Here is a 22133-nt window from a genome sequence, read left to right on the forward strand (position 1 = left end):
TCATTTATTAATTCCCAATCATTATGACAACGATGGATCTCTTATCCCCACTTAAATTAAGTAATGTCTGTTTATTTTTAATTTACCAGTAGGACATTATGTAATTTTATCATGCAAATCATGCATGATTTGGGCTCCCGAGTGGCGCAGCGGTCTAAGGCACTGCATCTCAGTGCAAGAGGTGTCACTACAGTCCCTGCTTCGAATCCAGGCTGTATCACATCCGGCCGTGATTGGGAGTCCCATAGGGTGGCGCACAATTGGCCCAGCGTCGTCCGGGTTTGGCCGTGGTAGGCTGTCATTGTAAATAAGAATTTGTTCTTAACGGACTTGCCTATTTAAATGAAGTTATTTTTTTAATCCTCACCCAGGATCCCCTGCAATTGTCTCTCCCCTGTATGTGTGTCTGGTGTTAGATTGAAGGTCTGCCTCTGCCTGAGAGAGAGGTGCCTGTATGTTCCCTGGTCAGAATTAGTGCACTCTTATGTATGGAAATGGGTACAATTTCAGCCTAAATGTGTTTTGGCCTACAGAATAATTTTGCTTTCACTCTGAAAAGTGTGACAAACTGGATTGATCTTTAAAGCATTTGATTACGGTTTATATATCAAATGAAACTGAAGGGCAGAGGAATTAATAACTTGCCGGTTTTGCTTTTGAGAGTCTCAAATTGATTTATCACTACTGTCAGGCAGCGAGGAAACAAAGACATCAAAATGTATGTTGTGTAACGTTTTATGTAAGAGCATTTATTATTACATTGTAATGATACGATAGGTAGGCCCAGAGCTTTCTATTTGGATTATATCCAAGACTTCTATAAGGAATATGTTTGGAATATCTAAATGTTAGGCTCAGGGTAGGACTAGTGTCTTTGGATGTAACATCATCTTCAACACTTACACACTGTGGCTGTAGATCAGTTGACTCAGGTCAAAGAACCTATCATCTGAGGTCCTAGTAGCTTGAGGACTCTTGACAGTCAATACGAAGACATTCCTGTCCTGCCCTGTCCTGTCCTACCTGGCGGTCAATATGACAAAGAGAGCGATTCATTGCCCCGCCTTTACTCTTCCTGCCATGGCTTTCGGGCCTCAGCTCAGTTTCTCCCTCCTACACATTGCTGCGACGCTAGCGCCGGGACCGAGACATTGTCGGCTGGGCGAGCAGACGGTGAGTATGGTGGTCGGAACAGCCGACGTAAACAAAGGCCAGGGGCTGGCACCTCTCTGGCACCTCACCTCTCCAGGACACACCACTATTTGTCTGCTCTGCTGCGTCTCTGGTCAGGATGTTGTAGAAGATGAAAGTTTGTTTGAAATATTGGTGTTGTATTGTTTAGCCCAACACATTTTGGAAAATGCCTTCTTTTGGGGTCTGAAGTGTCAGAATGTCGTGTTGCACTTCAAGGCTTCGGCGTTTTAAACATTCCAGAGATTTCACGTTGGAGCCACAGTGTAGGCTGTGTCTTTGATATATCAGACACTTCATGACCTATTTATTATCTCTTCGGTAATTACTGGCTTGTTACTTATTTGTTAACCTATTATTATTGTGCCTTGAAAAGAACAATCCTGCGGATCTTTAACATTCTTGAGTCCTTTACAACAGCTTTGAAGCACAGACCAGCACTTTTTCTCGCTTGTTTTTCCTTGATTCTCCTCGCAGTTGCTTTTGATTGCATACAGTTTTCGTTTGGGTTCGTATGATTAGAACAACTTAGCATGACTCTGGTGTACATTGGCAGTGAGTGGATGTTTGATGGTATCAGACTCTGAGGCCTTATTGTACCCGTGACTGTGCCAGTCCATGCCTGGAAAGCACACTGTGTTGTCAGGATAGGAGCTGGGTTTGTCTGGGACTGGGGGGGGGGATGTGCCGGAAGAGGCATGAACACAAATAGGAGTTTCCCCAACATACGTTGCTTTATAGACACAGCAACATCATTTACAGCAGCCAAGTAATCTTCGAGAACGTTCCAATCAAAGTTATACAGTTAGGATTCCTTCAAATAAAATAGAAGGTTTTCATTAGATTTGTTTTATCTAACTAAAGAATAAAAGTTTGGGGCATTTGGAGCACATTGGAAATGTGTCAGTTTTTGATCACAGGTCATTAACCCTTGCCTTAGACTTGGGCCTCCTTAATCTAGCTAGGCCTATAGTTCTTTGTCATTGCTATTCACTGTCAAGATATTATTATTTTTTGCTTGTCAATGTCTCATTTGGCAGAGTTCTCTCTCAGTTTTGTGATAGTCAGGAACAGGAGATCAGAACAGGGCAGCAGGGCAGGCCTCCTCTGAGTCTGGACCGGGACCTAGTCATGCTGCTGCAGCATTTGTTTCTGTCTGGTCAGCTCCTAACAGACAGGACAGCGTGACCACTGACCGTTTCTCCTACCTGGCTCCTCATCAAAGCCTTTTGTCTTCAACACACACACACACACACACACACACACACACACACACACACACACACACACACACACACACACACACACACACACACACACACACACACACACACACACACACACACACACACACACACACACACACACACACACACACACACACACACAACTGACCAATTTGTCTTTGTTTTTTCCCCCTACTCCAACGGAGGGAAAGCAGCCAAGTCGAGTATGAAGAGAATAGAAAGGCAATAGCCTCTACTCTTTGAGATGTCGTATCTATCTCAAAGAGAAGGCCATGTCCTGACTCGATAAGGAGCCTGGAGGCATGCTACATCTAAACCATGGTAACCAGAACAGCTTCTCTCTGACTGTTTCCAATAGCTGAGTAATAGAGGAGGAATGAATGAAACAACATTTTTCCGCGTCAATCCTTCATCAGGGTGTTATCTGATACTTTAGGGTCCCATCACATTGTTATCTGATACTTTAGGGTCCCATCACATTGTTATCTGATACTTTAGGGTCCCATCACATTGTTATCTGATACTTTAGGGTCCCATCACATTGTTACCTGATACTTTAGGGTCCCATCACATTGTTATCTGATACTTTAGGGTCCCATCACATTGTTATCTGATACTTTAGGGTCCCATCACATTGTTATCTGATACTTTAGGGTCCCATCACATTGTTATCTGATACTTTAGGGTCCCATCACATTGTTATCTGATACTTTAGGGTCCCATCACATTGTTATCTGATACTTTAGGGTCCCATCACTTTGTTAGCTGATACTTTAGGGTCCCATCACATTGTTATCTGATACTTTAGGGTCCCATCACATTGTTATCTGATACTTTAGGGTCCCATCACATTGTTATCTGATACTTTAGGGTCCCATCACATTGTTATCTGATACTTTAGGGTCCCATCACATTGTTATCTGATACTTTAGGGTCCCATCACATTGTTATCTGATACTTTAGGGTCCCATCACTTTGTTAGCTGATACTTTAGGGTCCCATCACATTGTTATCTGATACTTTAGGGTCCCATCACATTGTTATCTGATACTTTAGGGTCCCATCACATTGTTATCTGATACTTTAGGGTCCCATCACATTGTTATCTGATACTTTAGGGTCCCATCACATTGTTATCTGATACTTTAGGGTCCCATCACATTGTTATCTGATACTTTAGGGTCCCATCACATTGTTATCTGATACTTTAGGGTCCCATCACATTGTTATCTGATACTTTAGGGTCCCATCACATTGTTATCTGATACTTTAGGGTCCCATCACATTGTTAGCTGCTATAAGTGCCTGATCTGAAGGATGTACGTCGTTGTATACAATAAGTATCCTTGCTTGAAGACACAGAGTGGGAAGAAGACTTGTGTAGTATCCTCGCTTGGTGACACAGGGTGGAAAGAAGAGTGACTAACTAGTACCTACCTCCTTAGGGACTGAGAGGGTATTCTTGGTTTATTTCAGTCTTTCCTGGCTCCTGGTATATAACAGCACAGAACTTGGGAGTAGTCCTGCCTCACAGTCTCCTCCCTGCCTTATTCGGCCTGTTATGTCATAGCAGAGAGAGCTGGAGGGGAGTTGATGCAGTCTTCTACTCATCAACTCAGACTTTATCCAACGCAGATTATTTATCTCTGCTTACTGAAGAGGTTTCCTTTGTTTTCCGATTTGTTCATTTTTGAATGACCTGGCTATGTAGCCCAAACTTAGAATGGCACACATAATAAAATGCTCATCCAAATTCATTAGTGCATAGTTCATACACTAAATAGGCCTGCACATGATTATTCATGATATACTGTAACGTTACAGTAAATCATTTTAAAGTGAGGCCGTGTTCTTTGTTGCGTTAAGTCAACACTATCTTTCTCCAGGGCATGTCCTGTTCCCTCAACCAGGAGCTCAGCCAACCAGGTGTGCATCCCAAATGGCCCCCTATTCCCTATATAGTGCATTAGGGAAAAGGCAGCCATTTTGGACATGGACCTAATGATTTATATTATATTTTATGTTCACTGCTGTCCTCACCAACTCTCCCCTCCACCATTTAGACTGACACAGAGTTAGAAGGAAAGCTGTTCTGGCTAAATGTTGCTCCATTTCCCCATAAATAGTTGAGTTTGTGCTTTTAATAATTTTCCTCTTACACTTCTTAGCGAGATGTGTTGTTTGCGTGACCTCTCATTTTAGTGTTATTGGAGCTGTCTGATACATTGGTTTGTCCTGTTCCTAAGAGTGCAATAGACACTCCCATATCGTTAATTGCAATGCTTCAACCATAGACGTCAGTTAGCTGGGAACAGTTATCTATTTCTCTCTGAGGATTTCTTTCCCCCAAGGAAAGTGGAATTACGCTCTGGGACATGTGTAGACCGTGTCGACAGAAGCACCAGTAGACCAGACTCTACCTGGCACCTTCTGAAATGTTTTGCACCCTCTGCACCTGGATAATTGGCTGTGTGTACACTACAGACGAACTGTGTGCGCTCTTAACCTTCAGAGTAACATGCAGCCTGTGCAGCCTCCTACCCTGCGGCAAAGAACAAGACCGTAAAATCTTGAAACTATTCCTGTAATCTCGAACCACACGATTGTTACAAGACTGTGACCTTTTGTTTCCAGTGAGGTTATCTAAACGTTTTTATAACATCATGTCTATGTTGTAGTATTTACGCCTCTTCTCGGCTAGGGTCTCTATTCAATCGGTATTGTTGAAGCGTGACCAGTTCCCGAGATATAAATGTGAAGGTCATTTCTGACCGTGAAAACGCGGGAATATTGCCTTTCCATTTCAAGTCACGCTGAACTTCCGCGATGCAGACTGTGGAGAGCCCTTTGTCTAGGGTCAACTCAAAATGCTACGTTTCTCATGTTGATCAACAAGCACCATTAAGTGTGGCTTTCAGACAGGACTTGGATTAAAGCATCAAGTAACAGGCAATGAATGTGATGACATCATTCATGGTAAATACAGTCGGAGTTATTCTAATGTGAACCTGTACTGCAGCACCCAAAACACTTGCTTTAAAGTGGATGTAACTGCACCGCCAGGGGCATATTTCAGAAATGTATTTTCTATGATGAGTTATTGTAAGATAGTTGTTACTGACCTTGGCGCACGGCATCACCATCAATGTACCTTGCTGCAGCAAATACATTTCGAGACAATAAATTGAATGCCCCCAACTGTATTGTTGAAAATATATGACCTTGTTTTCTCATTTCAACATGGTTTATTTTGGGGTGGCAGGTAGCCTAGTGGTTAAAGCGTTAGGCCAGTAACCGTAAAAGTTGCTAGATCGAATCCCCGAGCTGACAAGGTAAAAATCTGTCGTTCTGCCCCTGAGCAAAGGCTGTTAACCCACTGTTCCTAGGCCATCATTGTAAATAAGAATGTGTTCTTAATTAACTGACTTGCCTGATTAAATATATTTTATTTAATCCCATATACTTTAGTAATGCGCAGTTACACGGGGTGTTTTTCTGACAGACTTGCTTCATTCAAGTTTAAAAGCCCAGTTCAGTCAAAAATGTGATTTACCTGTGTTTTATATATATTTCCACAATATGAGGTTGGAACAAGACTGTTCAATTGTAAAACATTATGATAATGCTCTTTTCGTGTAAGAGCTGCTTGAAAAGACTGCCTGAAATTTCAGGCTGCTTTGGTGGTTTGGCCTGCCTTGTGACATCACCAAGAGGTAAATTAGTTAATAGACCAATAAGTGTGAAGTAGTAAGGTTGGACCCAGGTGCAGAGAAGAGACCAGACGAGGAATCAGTGGTTTAGGATAAACATAATACTTTACTGAGAAACGGTAGCCACAGGATCACAGTACACTGGGAAAAAAAAAACACTGCATTAAAAAAAAAAAAAGGCTCTGGAAACAACCACACACGTTAAACAATTCAAACGTCTGCAAAGGACAACAGAAAACACACTTCTTTTAACAGGGAAATCATAATGAGTAAATTGGACACACCTGAGTGTAGTTAATGTCTCTAGGATGGTCTCTGCTGCCCTCTGGTGACAGGTGGAAACATGACAATAACAAAGAGATTTCCAAACCTCTGCCAATAACAGCTAGTTTTCAGTTTGGTGTATGATTGACTAAATACTTTACCATCCACTGTACAGTATGACATGTGTTTTATAAGGCCTAGCCCAGCTATGTGTATTTATGTCATCAGGGTTAGAATGACACATTTTTGAATAAACTTTATTTCCCCAAAGGAAAGGCAGTGAGATAAAATTGATCATGAGGGTAAAAATTGATTTGCAGGATATAAAAGTATTTCATACTATCATACATTTCCAACAGCATGGATTTTTCTGTGGAAATAGAGCTTTTAAGGCCTGTACTACTGCCAGATCATTATTGACCCCCCAGTAGTGGCCTACCTAATGGATGCATTGTACTCGTCATAGGGAGAGGGCAGAAGCATGGCACCACAGGGCTTTTCACACTACCGAACCAATCAGAACTGAGCCAAACCAAGCTGTAGTTACTGGAAGCCATTACATTGCGGTTCAGGTTGGCAAGATAGTGTGATGGGGGTATTTCTGTGACCGGGGACAGAACTGTCTGCCTGTGTGTTCGAGAGGTTGCAAGCCAGGCAGTTCACAAACTCTCCGGACAACGAGAATATTTTTTTTAAAACAAGGTTGTCAACCGGCCATTGTGGCTCCACAGGCCGATATAGCATCAGCTCAGTTTCCCCTCTCGCTAGCACATCCTGTTGCGAAGCAGCGCAACTCGGCCTCTCTCTCACACACACTCATACGGATACAGACACACACCCTGTGTATTAAGAGCAAGCTGGATGTGAAATCTTGTGTCCTTGGCTAGCAGAGGAGCAGACTAGATTTGAGTCTGTGTGGCCTGGGCTAACGGTGGTAGAAGCCTGGATCTAAATGTGTGTGTCCGTGGGCTAGCTGAGGAGCTGGATCAGAGCGTGTGCGACCCTCACTATCTAAGGAGCGGGCTGGATCCGGGCTAGCAGTGGCCCTTACTGTGGAGGGAAAGCATTGCCGTGACTTTGTGACTCTGGGGAGCAAACCGGCTCAGGGGTCCCTCATGATGGGGTGCTGTCTATTTGTGCATCAGAAGGTGAGTGAGAGGATAGGTCCTATATCTACCAACCATGCTGTGAAAGATATTTATGGTGAGAGAGTCCTACCAGAGCCGCTCTTTTGTTGAGTACAGTTATTGTCCTACAGTAGTCTGGTAACACTGACAAAATGGTACTCCTGATGTTTGAATCAGAGCATAGCATGTAATTACCATGTATTTGACAGATTTCTGTTTCAGGCTGCATTATAAGGTCAGCGGTAGTTGAGTTGCATAACTTGTTAGTAGTCACCAGGCAATGTTAGTACATGATATGCATAAATGCATAAACAAGCATGTCTCAAAATAATAGATTCTTTATTCAACCTTGAATTCTGCAATGTTCTATCGGTAGGTTATCCAATTTTAGCTGACCTTTTTGTTTTTTTTTGCTGCATCATCCAATCACATACTTACTACCTTTTAGGACAGACTGGTCACATATTAGTGAGACAAACAGGTGTGCTCAACATCCTCTGGTCTGGAGGGAAGAGGTAGTTTCACTGTACAGATGTGGGATCTTAATTTAAGCAAGCTTGTTACAGCAGGAAAATAACGTGTAGGGGTTGATACATTTTTTGTAATGGGAAAATCAAGTCTGACATTTCAAAGTGGAAGTTAAACTTCAGAAGCCTTTTAAAATCTCAAATACAATACAATTCTAACAGGGTGATCAAATTAAGATCCTACATCTGTCTAGTGAAACAGAGAGCTACAGTAGTCACCATCTGTTGTGTCCCCATGCACTCAGTGTACTGTGTGTGTGTGTGTGTGCTAAGTGTTTGCCTGCTTGCGTTTGTGGAGGAAGGCTCTTGTCGCCTGTTACTCTGCACAGGAAGTGTTGTTGCATGTTCCCTGGGGCGGCTACACCTGCTGTGCCTCTGCAGCAAAGACCTGAGTTACTATAAACTAGGCTGAGTAAAAGTTTTGAAACTAAGTCAGGTCGACAGGTTCTATGTGTATGATTTCTTTCAAATATTGGCCGCTGAGTTTTCTATTGGATAAAAATAGTTAAATTGCCTTTTTACCTAGCGATGGGGAAATGGGGGCTGGGGAAGTTGCACTGGAGAAGGAAAGGGGGTTGGTGATTGAGATGCTAAATTGTTTCCAGGCTTCATCATATTCTCCATGTCAGAAAGTCTCTCAGCTAACTCACTGCGGAAAATAATGTGTGTAGGGGTTGTTCCATTTTTTTGCAAGGGAAAATCAAGTCTGACATTTCAAAGTGGAGATTGCATACCGGTAAATATCAAATACAGAGCTCTGACTAAGGATCGGACCCTTTTCTTAAATGTTCACCTAAAATGACAAATCTAACTGCCTGTATCTCAGGACATGAAGCAAGGATGTGCATATTCTTGATACCATTTGAAAGGAAACGCTTGGAGGTTTGTGGAAATGTGAAATGAATGTAGGAGAATATAACACATTACATCTGGTAAAAGATAATACAAACATTTTCAAGTACATAACAATAGAGAACATACAACAATTCTATGGTAATACAACATTTCTGTTTACACACTCCCAGGAATGTCATACATGATGGATCATTAGCTTATACACTAACTTTCACACATCTAGGTGGCCGGACGGGGCGGGTGTGGAGCCAGAGACAGCAGGGGTTCAAACTGTAGAACCCAGTTCCTACATTTAAAATATAAAATAGATTTTATCAAACAAAACAATGCCATATTTTATCTCTGGGATCCTCAGGATGACAAATCAGAGCAAGATTACTAAATGTAAGTACATTATTTACCTTCAGAGGTGAATGTTTCCGACCAGTTGCCGTGATAAAAGCATTTTGTTGTTGTGCATTCATCTCAAACAATAGCATGGTATTCTTTCACTGTAATAGCTACTGTTAATTGGACAGTGTATTTAGATTAACAATAATTTAAGCTTTCCTCCCTTATAAGACATGTCTATGTCCTGGGAAATGTTCTTGTTACTTACAGCATCATGCTAATCACATTAGCGCACGTTAGCTCAACCGTCCCGGTATAGGGACATCGATCCCATAGAGGTTCAAATATGAGCAGGAAATGTTAATCATAAGGAAATATCTCTGATGCAGATGATAGTTAAACCTTCGGAAATGTATTAAGGCAGTGACCCACTCCTCCATGAACTATTACTAATTATGTTTTCAGTCTGACTGACCAGTTGTTTCTCTCTGAATGCTCAATAAAATAGTTCAAGGATGATCTAGAATAGTCCGATTACAGGAAAACATTTACTTCAGAAACCACAGTAGGCCTATGGGCACCAGTCCTTCCCTGTTAAATCCCCTGTGTATTTCCTGAGCAAAATAAATAGACCTACATCACAGGAGGTTGGTGGAACCTTATTGGGGGAGAACGGGTTCGTGGGAATGAGTGGAGCGGAATCAGTGGAAGGGTTTCAAATACATCAAACACATGGTTTCCATGGTTTCCAGGCGTTTGATGCCATTCCGTTTGCTCCTTTCCGGCCATTATTATGAGCCATTTTTCCCGTCAGCAGCCTCCTGTGACCTACATTTGTTTGGGGTCTGTTGAATGTTGTGTTCAATCAGCAAAAAAATTGAATTCTGGAATGAGTTTTCTGGCCAGTCTTCAGCAATCAGAGAAATGCATGTAGCTTTATCTGGACTTCAGAGTTCTTTGAGTTCACATACGTTAGAGAAAAGTGTTTACATCATTATGTAACGTAATTGTAACAATGCCCTTTGCGTAAGTGTTCCATACGTAACAACTCCAACCAACACATCTGTGTTGCACTCCACATGCCCGATTGTTCAGTCTGGAAGATCCGTTGGAGTGTGTTGTGGAAGTTCTGTTGTAGGAACGATGTGTCATTGTTGTGTTCAGCTCCATACGATTTGTGTGGGTCAGCTCCCCTGTTAGAAGGCTATGGAATGTTGTGTTCCATTATAGAAGGACTTCTATCTGTGTCATATAGCAAGTAGTCAGGCCTCAGAAATATGCAGATTTATCTCAGAGTTGTTCTGGGCTCATATTCACCAAGAGTAGGACTGCTGTTTTAGGATATTTGCCTTCTTGTTTGACTATTCATTTTTTTTAAATCATACTGAATACGATTATATGGACAGAGGGGACTCAGGGGAGGTGATCCTAGATCAGTGCTCCTAGTCTAAAATATATTTTTTTTAACACAGGCATGAGTTCATACTGTATACATTACGTACCTCAACACAACTCTCTTTCAGACACAACTCCTTGCTTCCCATGTCCCATTGTTCAACTCCTCTCCCTGACCTCAGAAAAGCCTCCCGGTAGCCAGGCAGGAGAATTCTTGTTGTCATGGGAATTAAACTGTTATACGGCAACAATAATAACACACTACAACTTGTGTAGAATACAATGCCAAGTAGAAAGAAACAGTGAACGGAATCCACTTAGATTGACTGCTGCTATGCCTGTAAATATAGCATCCTAGTTTATCTACTAAATGGTTGGAGACGAGCCAAAACTATTAAGTGCTCCACTGATTGGCTTATTATATGTTGGATTTATGTTAGCCTAAAGGCATCAGCATGCTTCAGTTCGACTGGCGGCTAGCCGAAGTCAGCTAGGCGACCTGAACGAGTGTGCTTGCATACTCCCTTAAAAGACCATTGCTTGAAAAACCTCTTTTGGTTTTCACAGGGCAACATGTAGTTTAGCAAACGTATTGAGTGTGTGCCAGTAAATTATTTGTATTCAGTTCCTACATTTACATTTACATTTAAGTCATTTAGCAGACGCTCTTATCCAGAGCGACTAAATGGCATATACAAATTGGCTCTTATGCATTCACCTTATGACATCCAGTGGAACAACCACTTTACAATAGTGCATCTAAATATTTTAAGGGGGGAGGGGGGTGAGAAGGATTACTTTATCCTATCCTAGGTATTCCTTAAAGAGGTGGGGTTTCAGGTGTCTCCGGAAGGTGGTGATTGACTCCGCTGTCCTGGCGTCGTGAGGGAGTTTGTTCCACCATTGGGGAGCCAGAGCAGCGAACAGTTTTGACTGAGCTGAGCGGGAACTGTACTTCCTCAGTGGTAGGGAGGCGAGCAGGCCAGAGGTGGATGAACGCAGTGCCCTTATTTGGGTGTAGGGCCTGATCAGAGCCTGGAGGTACTGAGGTGCCGTTCCCCTCACAGCTCCGTAGGCAAGCACCATGGTCTTGTAGCGGATGCGAGCTTCAACTGGAAGCCAGTGGAGAGAGCGGAGGAGCGGGGTGATGTGAGAGAACTTGGGAAGGTTGAACACTAGACGGGCTGCGGCGTTCTGGATGAGTTGTAGGGGTTTAATGGCACAGGCAGGGAGCCCAGCCAACAGCGAGTTGCAGTAATCCAGACGGGAGATGACAAGTGCCTGGATTAGGACCTGCGCCGCTTCCTGTTCCTCACATGTTACCTTGCTTCCATGTTCTCTATAAAAAAACTCACCCTTTGTGGTGTTGTTGTTGTGTGTTTACAGAAGAAGAGGAAACAGAGGAGGAGGGATGTGGACTCTCTCAGCCTGTGCAGCCTGGACATCAACGTGAGTACAGCTCATTCTCAGAATACTGGCTTTTCCTTTGTCCCTTCCTCCTCACTCTCTTCCTCTCTCTCACTTTCTAGCCACCCCCCCTTGCCTCCTCCCCTCCTCTTACCAATTAGTGATATTGAAAATTGGTGATAATTGAGGAACCTGCAGAAAGGACGATTGAACAACACTGATCAGAGGGAGAACACTGTCTCTCTCTCTCGACCCCCTCCCCTCTCTCTCTCTTTCTCTCTTTCGATGGGCTGTGTGATTGATACAAACAACAACTTGCATTATGAGACTCTCTGCTTCCCTAAAGGTCAGGCCATTTCCACACTTATTCCTATTTCCTAAGGTCCGTGCTACGAAGACCCTTTATTAAATAGCTAGTCTTGACATTCCCAGTCCTATAGTACATTGTGGTAGGCAACCTGTCTGTCTAGGCTAGGGAGACTAGTAAATAGCAGCAGTAATAGCTGGATACTTATTTCACTATTTTGTTCTCCTTGGTTGGGCCTGTGTGTATGAATGCTGTGTATGAACCACTGAATGCTGAACTACTGTGCGTCTTGTACTGAAGTACCTTACAATACTACGCAGCAAATTTTCCAGTGTTAAAAAAGGGCCTCCCTGAGGTACTGCATCGCAGTGCTATAGGCATCAAACAGATCCGGGTTCGATCCCGGGCTGTGTCACAGCCAGTCGCAACTGGGAGACCCATGAGGTGGCGCACAATTGGTCCAGCGTCGTCCGGGTTAGGGGAGGTTTGGCCGGCTGGGATGTCTTTTGTCCCATCACGCTCTAGCGACTCCTTGTGGCGGGCCGGGCGCCTGCACTCTGACTTCGGTCGCCAGCTGTACAGTGTTTCCTCCAACACATTGGTGCAGCTGGCTTCCAGGTTAAGCGAGCAGTGTGTCAAGAAGCAGTGCATCTTGGCAGGGTCGTGTTTTGGAGGACACATGGCTATCCACCTTCGCCTCTCCCGAGTCCGTATGGGAGTTGCAGCGATGTGACAAGACTAACTACTGTACCAATTTGATATCACTGGAACAGTGTTAAATTAACACACTGCTTAGTGTAAAGCCTTATTCAAATATTTCCCTGAGCTTTTCCCATTTTCGGTCCTATGGACCAAGTGAGAACTTCAGCGAATGTGTTATCATGAAAAAAATACATTATTTAACACAATACCATACATATTTCATAAAGCCTTATTTTGAGGGCCTAGTTTTACCCTATTTCAGAAGCCTGAAACTTATAAACATCCCTTTGAATCAAAACCACATCCATCATTATCATATTTCCCAGCATGCTCTATTGCAGGTAGATTTTTAGAATGGTTTGTTTCAATATCTATGTTTTTGCATGTACACTGATTGATTAATCCAATTACTTAGCTAGATTTTCTGCACCCGTTTGTGAAATGTTTATTCCAGTTTTAAAGGTGGTCCTCAAAATGTTCCGAACCTTGGTACTCATTCTGAATAGAGAACGACTGATATGGATTTGTCTTAGAACCAATACTGCTTTTTGGGGGTCAAGGAGGCCAATATTCAATATCAATTAAATTACAAAACGTTGACAAAATTTCCCAGAGACAGCCATGTATGCATTAATGCATACATTTTTTAGCCAAACAAAGATTTAACTTTACCAATCTAACTACATATAAACATAATGGTAATAATTGTATTTTAATGATACATTTTTAATAAACTGGGTAAATTAAGATGGCATAGGCCTACTCACAATACAGGTGAATACATATTTAATAGGAGTGTGTGCATGCATTGTGTTATTGAGCTTGCTTTGGCTGATCAGTGGAGTCTATGGTGCCACTGATGACAAACAATGAGTATGCATTCCATTTGGGACAGCTGAAAATCATTGTGCTGATTTAAAGAAGAAATAAAACTGTCCTTCTTTAGACTAGTAGTGTATTGGGGAGGCAGGTAGCCTAGTGGGGCGGCAGGTAGCCTAGTGGGGTGGCAGTTAGCCTAGTGGGGCGGCAGGTAGCCTAGTGGGGCGGCAGGTAGCCTAGTGGGGCGGCAGGTAGCCTAGTGGGGTGGCAGTTAGCCTAGTGGGGCGGCAGGTAGCCTAGTGGGGTGGCAGTTAGCCTAGTGGGGCGGCAGGTAGCCTAGTGGGGCGGCAGTTAGCCTAGTGGGGCGGCAGGTAGCGTAGTGGTTAGAGTGTCGGACTAGTAACCGAAAGGTTGCAAGATCAAATCCCCAAGCTGACAAGGTACAAATCTTTCGTTCTGCCCCTGAACAAGTTACCCACTGTTCCTAAAAATAAGAATTTGTTCTTAACTGACTTTCCTAGTTAAATAAAAGGTAAAATTAATTATTTGCATCAGTATTTGTTGGTTTGATTACAGGCACAAAATGGCCAGAAACCAAGAACTTTCTTCTGAAACTCGTCAGTCTATTCTTGTTCTGAGAAATGAAGGCTATTCCATGGGAAAAATTGCCAACAAACTGAAGATCTCGTACAATGCTGTGTACTACTCCCTTCACAGAACAGCGAAACTCTAACCAGAATAGAAAGAGGAGTGGGAGGCCCAGGTGCACAACTGAGCAAGAGGACAAGTACACTAGAAGGCGAGCATCCCAGAGTCGCCTCTTCAATGTTGATATTGAGACTGGTGTTTTGCTGGTACTATTTAATGAAGTTGAGGACTTGTGAGGCATTCCTGAAGTACCACACAATGCTGTTGGCCCTTTGGCTGCTTGTGTTGACGTGGACATTAATTAGCAGCCATTTCCACATTTTTAGAAGTAAGAGAACTCTACTTAGTTAACAGCATAAAATCCACGACAACATTAATTTGCTCAAAGGCTGTACTTTTAAAGCCCAGACTGAAGAAGCCTTGCTTTCCATCTCAGACAACAGCACAGTCAGAAAACAAAATAGCTTTGGGTGGTGTCAGGAAAATGCTTCCAAAGCATTGGTGCTAAATTATATGCCTTGAACTTGTGTTGGGCTGTTGGCTGTTTCCACAGAGTACATTCAGCGTGTCCTAACACAAAACCAAGCTGTGGAATCTGGTTCAAGGTGTTTTGCTACTTAGGTTTTTAAGTATTGAGGCAGTAGGGAGAGAATAGTTAAGGTCTGTGTGATAAGGGAAGATGTGAGCATCTCTGAGTGGGGTGTCAGTTGATTGAGAGGTCCAGAGCTGGGTAAGACAGATCTGGGTGTTTTACTGACACAGTGAGGTCAGATCTGAGGTGGAACTGTGGTGTTTAAATGCAGACCATTGTGATGAGTACCGTCCGATCATTGTTTTTAAAACAGCACTCCTCCCCTTACCGATTCTAATGACTCAAGGGTGTAAACTCAGACAGAAATAGGAAAAAAATATATCCATGGAATAAATGGTTTATTTAAGATCCAAAATTAAATTAGAAACAGTTTGTATTATCTTGTAAACTCTTCAACGTGTTATCGTCAGCTACAGATAGTCAAACGTGTGCTGTTTTCAGTACTCTAGTCAACATGTCCATTGTATTAAAAAGGTCCCCACAGTACCTACTATTACCAATACTAAACTATTATTTTAGGATTGACAGCCAAGGCAGGTCCTGTGTACTGTAATCTATAGGCCCAGTGTTAGTTAGACTGGGCCTCCAGGGTACACAGAGTGACTGTAGAGCCAGGGCAGGGCTAGAGAGAGCCAGGGGTAGGGGGAAAGGTGGTGTCACATGCGTGCCTGGCGTGTGTTCAGCAGGGTGACTGACTGGCTGACTCACACAATGGCTGGGCTCATACCCCGCTGCTGGCAGGGACCACTGGAAAAGGAGGCTAATGCTATTGTTTCTTCCCTTGCTCCTTCGGATGAGGGAAATAGCCTATTGGTTGATATCAAACGACGCTAGAGTAAATCCACGTGTATAGTCTATGTAGGACTCAGGACTCTATAAAAGCTCCACTCTCCAGGTTGTCATTGTACATACACAGTTGTTTTTAACTGACTAGCCTGGTTAAATAAAGGTTAAATATATAAACATATGTAATTCTGGACTACACTTTTTTTGACAGGGTTCAACATGAGTATTCATCCACTCTTTGAGGACAATTGAACAAATCTGTAGTTAAATTAACCCTAGTCTTGTACTTCCATTTTTTCCAAGTCTCGTTTTTGCTCGGCTATTGGAACAGACTTGCGAAAGCGGGAAATTGAGGTTAATTTGACTCGAACTGGTGTTTACCTGTCTTGGGGCAGCAGTAAGTAACAACCGTTTATTTTTTCTGTCTAAACCTGTTTAATCCTCGTGCTCTGCCTAGATGCTGAGAAAGCATTTGACCATGTGGTGTGGTCTTACCTATTCTTTACTCTGACTAAATTTGGTCTAGGGGACAACGTTATAATGGGTTAAAGTTTATATGATGATCCTCAGGCTGCTGTCCTTACTAATGGGCTAAGGTCAAATAGCTTTTCTATACACAGAGGTACCAGACATGGCTGTCCTTTGTCCCCTCTCCTATTTGCACTCGCTATGGAACCACTGGCCGAGGCCATCAGAGTAACGGCTGCTATACAGGGGCTGCTCATTGGTGACGTTCACCATAAAATAAGCTTGTATGCTGATGATGTCCTGATATTCATCTCTAGTCCCGAGACTTCAATTACATCTCTTGTTAATATTATTGAATTATTCCATGAATTCTCAGGCTACAAGATTAACTTAACTAAATCAGAGTCTATGCAACTTGGTAACCTTCATTCTGTACCTAATACTTCTCCCCCATTCCTTTTAAATGGTCTCCTTCAAGTTTTACGTATCTGGGTATATTTGTAACTCATAAATTCCAGCAAATTTCCAAAGCCAATTTTGTTCCCTTGTTTGATACAATAACACAGGATCTGTAGCGCTGGAACTCTCTTCCGATTTCATGGTTGGGTAGAATATCCCTATTGAAAATTAACATTTTACCTAGACTACTTTACCAAATCCAAATGATCCCACTCTTACTCTCCAATAACGTAATAAAGGATGTACATGGAGTTAAGTTCCTTTATATGGAATAAACGCAAGCCGAGACTTATATGGCAATATGGCAATATTGAAGCTGCCAAGTACTATGGGCAGCTTGGATCTGCCCAATATTAGGTTCTATCAGTGGTGTGTCCACCTATGTTATATTTCTGACTGGATCACAAATGATGACTCCTCTATTTGGTTAGACATTGAGACTTCTTTTTCAAAATGCCCCTTACAGGATATTTTATTTTCAGAAGTTTCAATTCTGTAAAAGATCACTGCAATAACCCTATTACACTTAACACACTCAAATGATGGAGATCAGTTCAACGTTTTTTGGGAAGGTCCAAACTAACCTCTGCTCTTACCCCAATTCTTAACAACCGAGATTTTGGTCCAGGATTGCTGGATGCTGGCTTTAACTTTTGGCTTAATAAGGGCACAGGCAGACTAAATTATTTATTTGCTGATACGATTTTATTTGAGCAGATAGTTGAGAAATACCGACTCCCAAAGCAGGACTTTTTCCGCTTTCTACATGTAAGACATTATATTTTGAAGAGCACCAGCTTAATTGACAACCCTGATGTGTCTGTCATTGAAACAATGCTTTTTCCCCCCACAAAGGAAAATGCCTGTAAGTTTGTTTTATGATGCTTTAAGGTCATTTTCTACTGTTGAAACACAGAGGGTGAAACAAGTGTGGGAGAAAGAATTGTCTGTTACTATTGACGAAGAGATGTGGGAGGACATTTGGAGATATGCAAAAACAATATCTATATGTAATCGTACTAGAGCAATTCCGTTAAGAATAATACACAGATTGCATATATCCCCAAATATATCCCCAAATCGCAGACATGCTCTTAACACCTCTTCCTCTTCTCCTCAGTGTCTTAAATGTAAAACTGATACAGGCACCCTAACACAAAATACGAAGATACTGGTGGATACCGTGGATTAGTGATCAGGTTCCTTCTATTACAGATTGGCATAAGATACTATTAGAATGGGTGCCACTGGAATATTTGACATGTAAATCAGTGGAATATTTGACATACAAATCAGGTCTACAAAGTATGGGAACCTCATCTAAATGATCTAGAACCTGGGGTATCAGCTATTATGCTGTAAGGATTTTCTGAGAATGGTGGTGATCTATTTGTTTCAGAGTTACACTGTACATTCCATGTGTTGAACCTAACTTCTTGGTTTAAACTGAGCTTTTGTTTCATTTCTGTTTGTATGTTTGTTTAACATGTATGTATTGAGAGACGCAATGATGGGGATGGGGTGAGAGAAGCGCCGAGCGGGGAGGGGAAGATGGTGTATGTATGTATGTATGTATGTATGTATGTATGTATGTATGTATGTATGTATGTATGTATGTATGTATGTATGTATGTGTGTGTGTGTGTGTGTGTGTGTGTGTGTGTGTGTGTGTGTGTGTGTGTGTGTGTGCGTGCGTGCGTGCGTGCGTGCGTGCGTGCGTGCGTGTGTGTACTGTTTTTGCTTCGTCTTTGTAGCTCTTAATTGTGAAATTCCAATGAAATAAATACGGTTTTAAAAAAGGAAATTCTGTCTAACCCGGCATGAGAATAGTTTAATCTGGATATGAGGACCATGGCATTGTTTCTAGGAACTAGCTTCCCACAGACCTGTATAAGGTAGTGGGGAGAATGTGTGCAGGACTTCCATCACCAGACCACAAGACTAATGAGACGTTTAAAGTATCCAATCTGGACCGAACACGATCCCTATATTCTTAGCTACAAATATCCTTTTAAGACAATTACTGGACTTTCACGTGAGAACGTTGTTCTGGGCTGTTAGTCAAGTTTATGTATCTACTCCGGTCCACATGTACGAGTTGCAGTGTATCCCTCTTGTGTATCCAAGATTGCCTATTTTTGATTGTAATGACGATCTATGCTCTGTGTGTGTATGTGTGTGTGTGCGTGCGTGTTTGTTTAGATTCAGGAGTGCGAAGAGCTATTTAACAGGAGACAGAGGAATAAACACAACCGAAACAGCCAGGACCATTTATAAAAACTGAAAAGTCTCACTTTGTCACTAAAATATATGGATGTGTGCGAGAGGGAGACAACAGATTAAATGTAGAAACATTTATACGAGTTGAACCATTTACAGTGTGTCATATTGTGTACTCTTATCCAAGTTGGTCCAAGCCTTCTGTAACAGACTCCCTTGGTATTACGACAAACAAAAACGACACCTCACAAGAATGACAAACAGAACTTCAGTTCAGAGCAGAAATATACACTGTAATAAAGACTACAGTAATGTCCCCCAAAACACAACACTTTTTTAAACTAAAGTAAAAACTTGCATATACCCTGCCCATTCTCCTCCCCCATATCGCAATTTTTGCCACCCATAAGTAAGAAACTTACATGCCAAGTATAGACCATATACTGTATCATATTCCTTACAGATTATAGAAAGAAGTCCTGAATTAGCCATTCTGACTGCAGTCCTACCTATCTACAGGTCATGGAAAATGTGTAATTCTCCAGTAGGTTTCTGGAAGGAGAAAGCAAAAACACTATAGTAAATCCTACAGTAGTGTTGTGTTATTGTAGACATCTACAATAACACTACAGTATACTACAATCTTCAAAAACACTACATCAATTACATGAAATACTCTTATACCTTAGTATTTATACCCTTGCTATTATAGTATTTGTTTATTTCGGACAGTGCCCAAGAGGTAGCCAGACCCATGTCAAATCTTTTCAGTCTCCTGGCGGGGGGGGGGGGATAGGCTTTGTCGTGCCCTCTTCACGACTGTCTTGGTGTGTTTGTACCATGATAGTTTGTTGGTGATGTGGACACCAAGGAACTTGAAGTGCTCAACCTGCTCCACTCCAGCCCCGTCGATGAGAATGGGGGCGTACTCGGTCCTCCTTTTCCTGTAGTCCACAATCATCTCCTTTGTCTTGATCACGTTGAGGGAGAGGTTGTTATCCTAGCACCACACGGCCATGTGTTTGTCATTGATCAGGCCTACCACTGTTGTGTCATCGGCAAACTTAATGATGGTGTTGGAGTTATGCAGATGCAGATGACTTCGTCAACCATTTTGAAAAGAAGATCGACGACATCCGATCCTCAGTCAAACAACACCGCTGGTTCTGCTCACACTGCCCTACCCTGTGCTCTGACCTCTTTCTCCCCTCTCTCCCAGATGGTCTTGTGACGGCCGGCCGCCCAACAACCTGCCCGCTCGACCCTATCCCCTCCTCTCTTCTCCAGACCACGGAGACCTTCTCCCTTACCTCACCTCGCTCATCAACTTATCCCTGAGGTCCCTTCCGTCTTCAAGAGAGCGAGAGTTGCACCCCTTCTGAAAAAACCTACACTGATCCCTCCGATGTCAACAACTACAGACCAGTATCCCTTCTTTCTTTTCTCTCCAAAACTCTTGAACCTTGGTCAGCTCTCCCGCTATCTCTCTCAGAATGGTGATCCAAATCAGTCAGGTTTCAAGACTAGTCATTCAACTGAGACTGATCCACCGCTAAAGCTAACTCTCTCTCCTCTGCTCTCATCCTTCTAGACCATCGGCTGATACTGTGAACCATCAGATCCTCCTCTCCACCCTCTCCGAGTTGGGCATCTCCGGCGCGGCCCACGCTTGGATTGCCTACCTGACAGGTCGCTCCTACCAGGTGGCGTGGCGAGAATCTGTCTCCTCACCACGCGTCACCACTGGTGTCCCCCAGGGCTCTGTTCTAGGCCCTCTCCTATTCTCGCTATACACCAAGTCACTTGGCTCTGTCATAACCTCACATGGTCTCTCCATCATTGCTATGCAGACGACACACAATTAATCTTCTCCTTTCCCCCTTCTGATGACCAGGTGGCGAATCGCATCTCTGCATGTCTGGCAGACATATTAGTGTGGATGACGGATCACCACCTCAAGCTGAACTTCGGCAAGACGGAGCTGCTCTTCCTCCCGGGGAAGGACTGCCCGTTCCATGATCTCGCCATCACGGTTGACAACTCCATTGTGTCCTCCTCCCAGAGCGCTAAGAACCTTGGCGTGATCCTGGACAACAAACTGTCGTTCTCAACTAATATCAAGGCGGTGGCCCGTTCCTGTAGGTTCATGCTCTACAACATCCGCAGAGTACGACCCTTGCAGGTCCTAATCCAGGCACTTGTCATCTGTCTGGATTACTGCAACTCGCTGTTGGCTGGGCTCCCTGCCTGTGCCATTAAACCCCTACAACTCATGGGTCTAGTGTTCAACCTTCCCAAGTTCTCTCACGTGCACCCCGCTCCTCCGCTCTCTCCACTGGCTTCCAGTTAATGGCATCCGCTACAAGACCATGGTGCTTGCCTACGGAGCTGTGAGGGGAACGGCACCTCAGTACCTCCAGGCTCTGATTCAAATAAGGGCACTTCTGGCCTGCTCGCCTCCCTACCACTGAGGAAGTACAGTTCCCGCTCAGCTCAGTCAAAACTGTTCGCTGCTCTGGCTCCCCAATGGTGGAACAAACTCCCTCACGACGCCAGGACAGCGGAGTCAATCACCACCTTCCGGAGACACCTGAAACCCCACCTCTTTAAGGAATACCTAGGATAGGATAAAGTAATCCTTCTCACCCCCCTTAAAATATTTAGATGCACTATTGTAAAGTGGTTGTTCCACTGGATGTCATAAGGTGAATGCACCTGCTTCTGGATAAACATAAATGACTTAAATGTAAAATGTAAATGTTATGCCTGGCCGTGCAGTCATGAGTGAACAGGGAGTACATCCTCAGGGGACTGAGCACGCACCCCTGAGGATCAGCGAGGCGGATGTGTTGTTACCTACCATTACCACCTGGGGGTGTCCCATCAGGAAGTCCAGGATCCAGTTGCAGATTGGAGGTTGCCAGGCATCGAGGTTGCCAGGTTAGTTAAGCCCTGCAACCTAACTAGCCAAGCCTCAGCAGCTAACCGTGTGATGCTAGCTACAACAGGAGATGAAGCCAACACAAAAGACGAGAGCAAAAAAACCTGTGAACAGTTCAACTGTAAAACAGATTAAGTC

The 22133-nt window shown here is 43.2% G+C and overlaps 1 protein-coding gene across 3 annotated transcripts in view; it reads left to right on the forward strand.

The window, feature by feature from the left end:
• LOC124031626 (rho guanine nucleotide exchange factor 3-like) overlaps positions 1 to 22133 on the forward strand; it is a 155781-nt gene that overhangs the window by 45972 nt on the left and 87676 nt on the right. For 2 of the 3 annotated variants that reach the window (XM_046343103.1, XM_046343106.1), the window contains one exon: positions 12033 to 12095. In XM_046343103.1, coding sequence (XP_046199059.1) covers positions 12033 to 12095 — 63 coding nt within the window. Of the gene's footprint in view, positions 1 to 7215; positions 7561 to 12032; positions 12096 to 22133 lie in introns of those variants that run through there. The other variant, XM_046343105.1, reaches the window with a different exon arrangement.

Source organism: Oncorhynchus gorbuscha, linkage group LG03 (assembly GCF_021184085.1).
Source record: "Oncorhynchus gorbuscha isolate QuinsamMale2020 ecotype Even-year linkage group LG03, OgorEven_v1.0, whole genome shotgun sequence".
Classification (NCBI taxonomy): domain Eukaryota; kingdom Metazoa; phylum Chordata; class Actinopteri; order Salmoniformes; family Salmonidae; genus Oncorhynchus; species Oncorhynchus gorbuscha.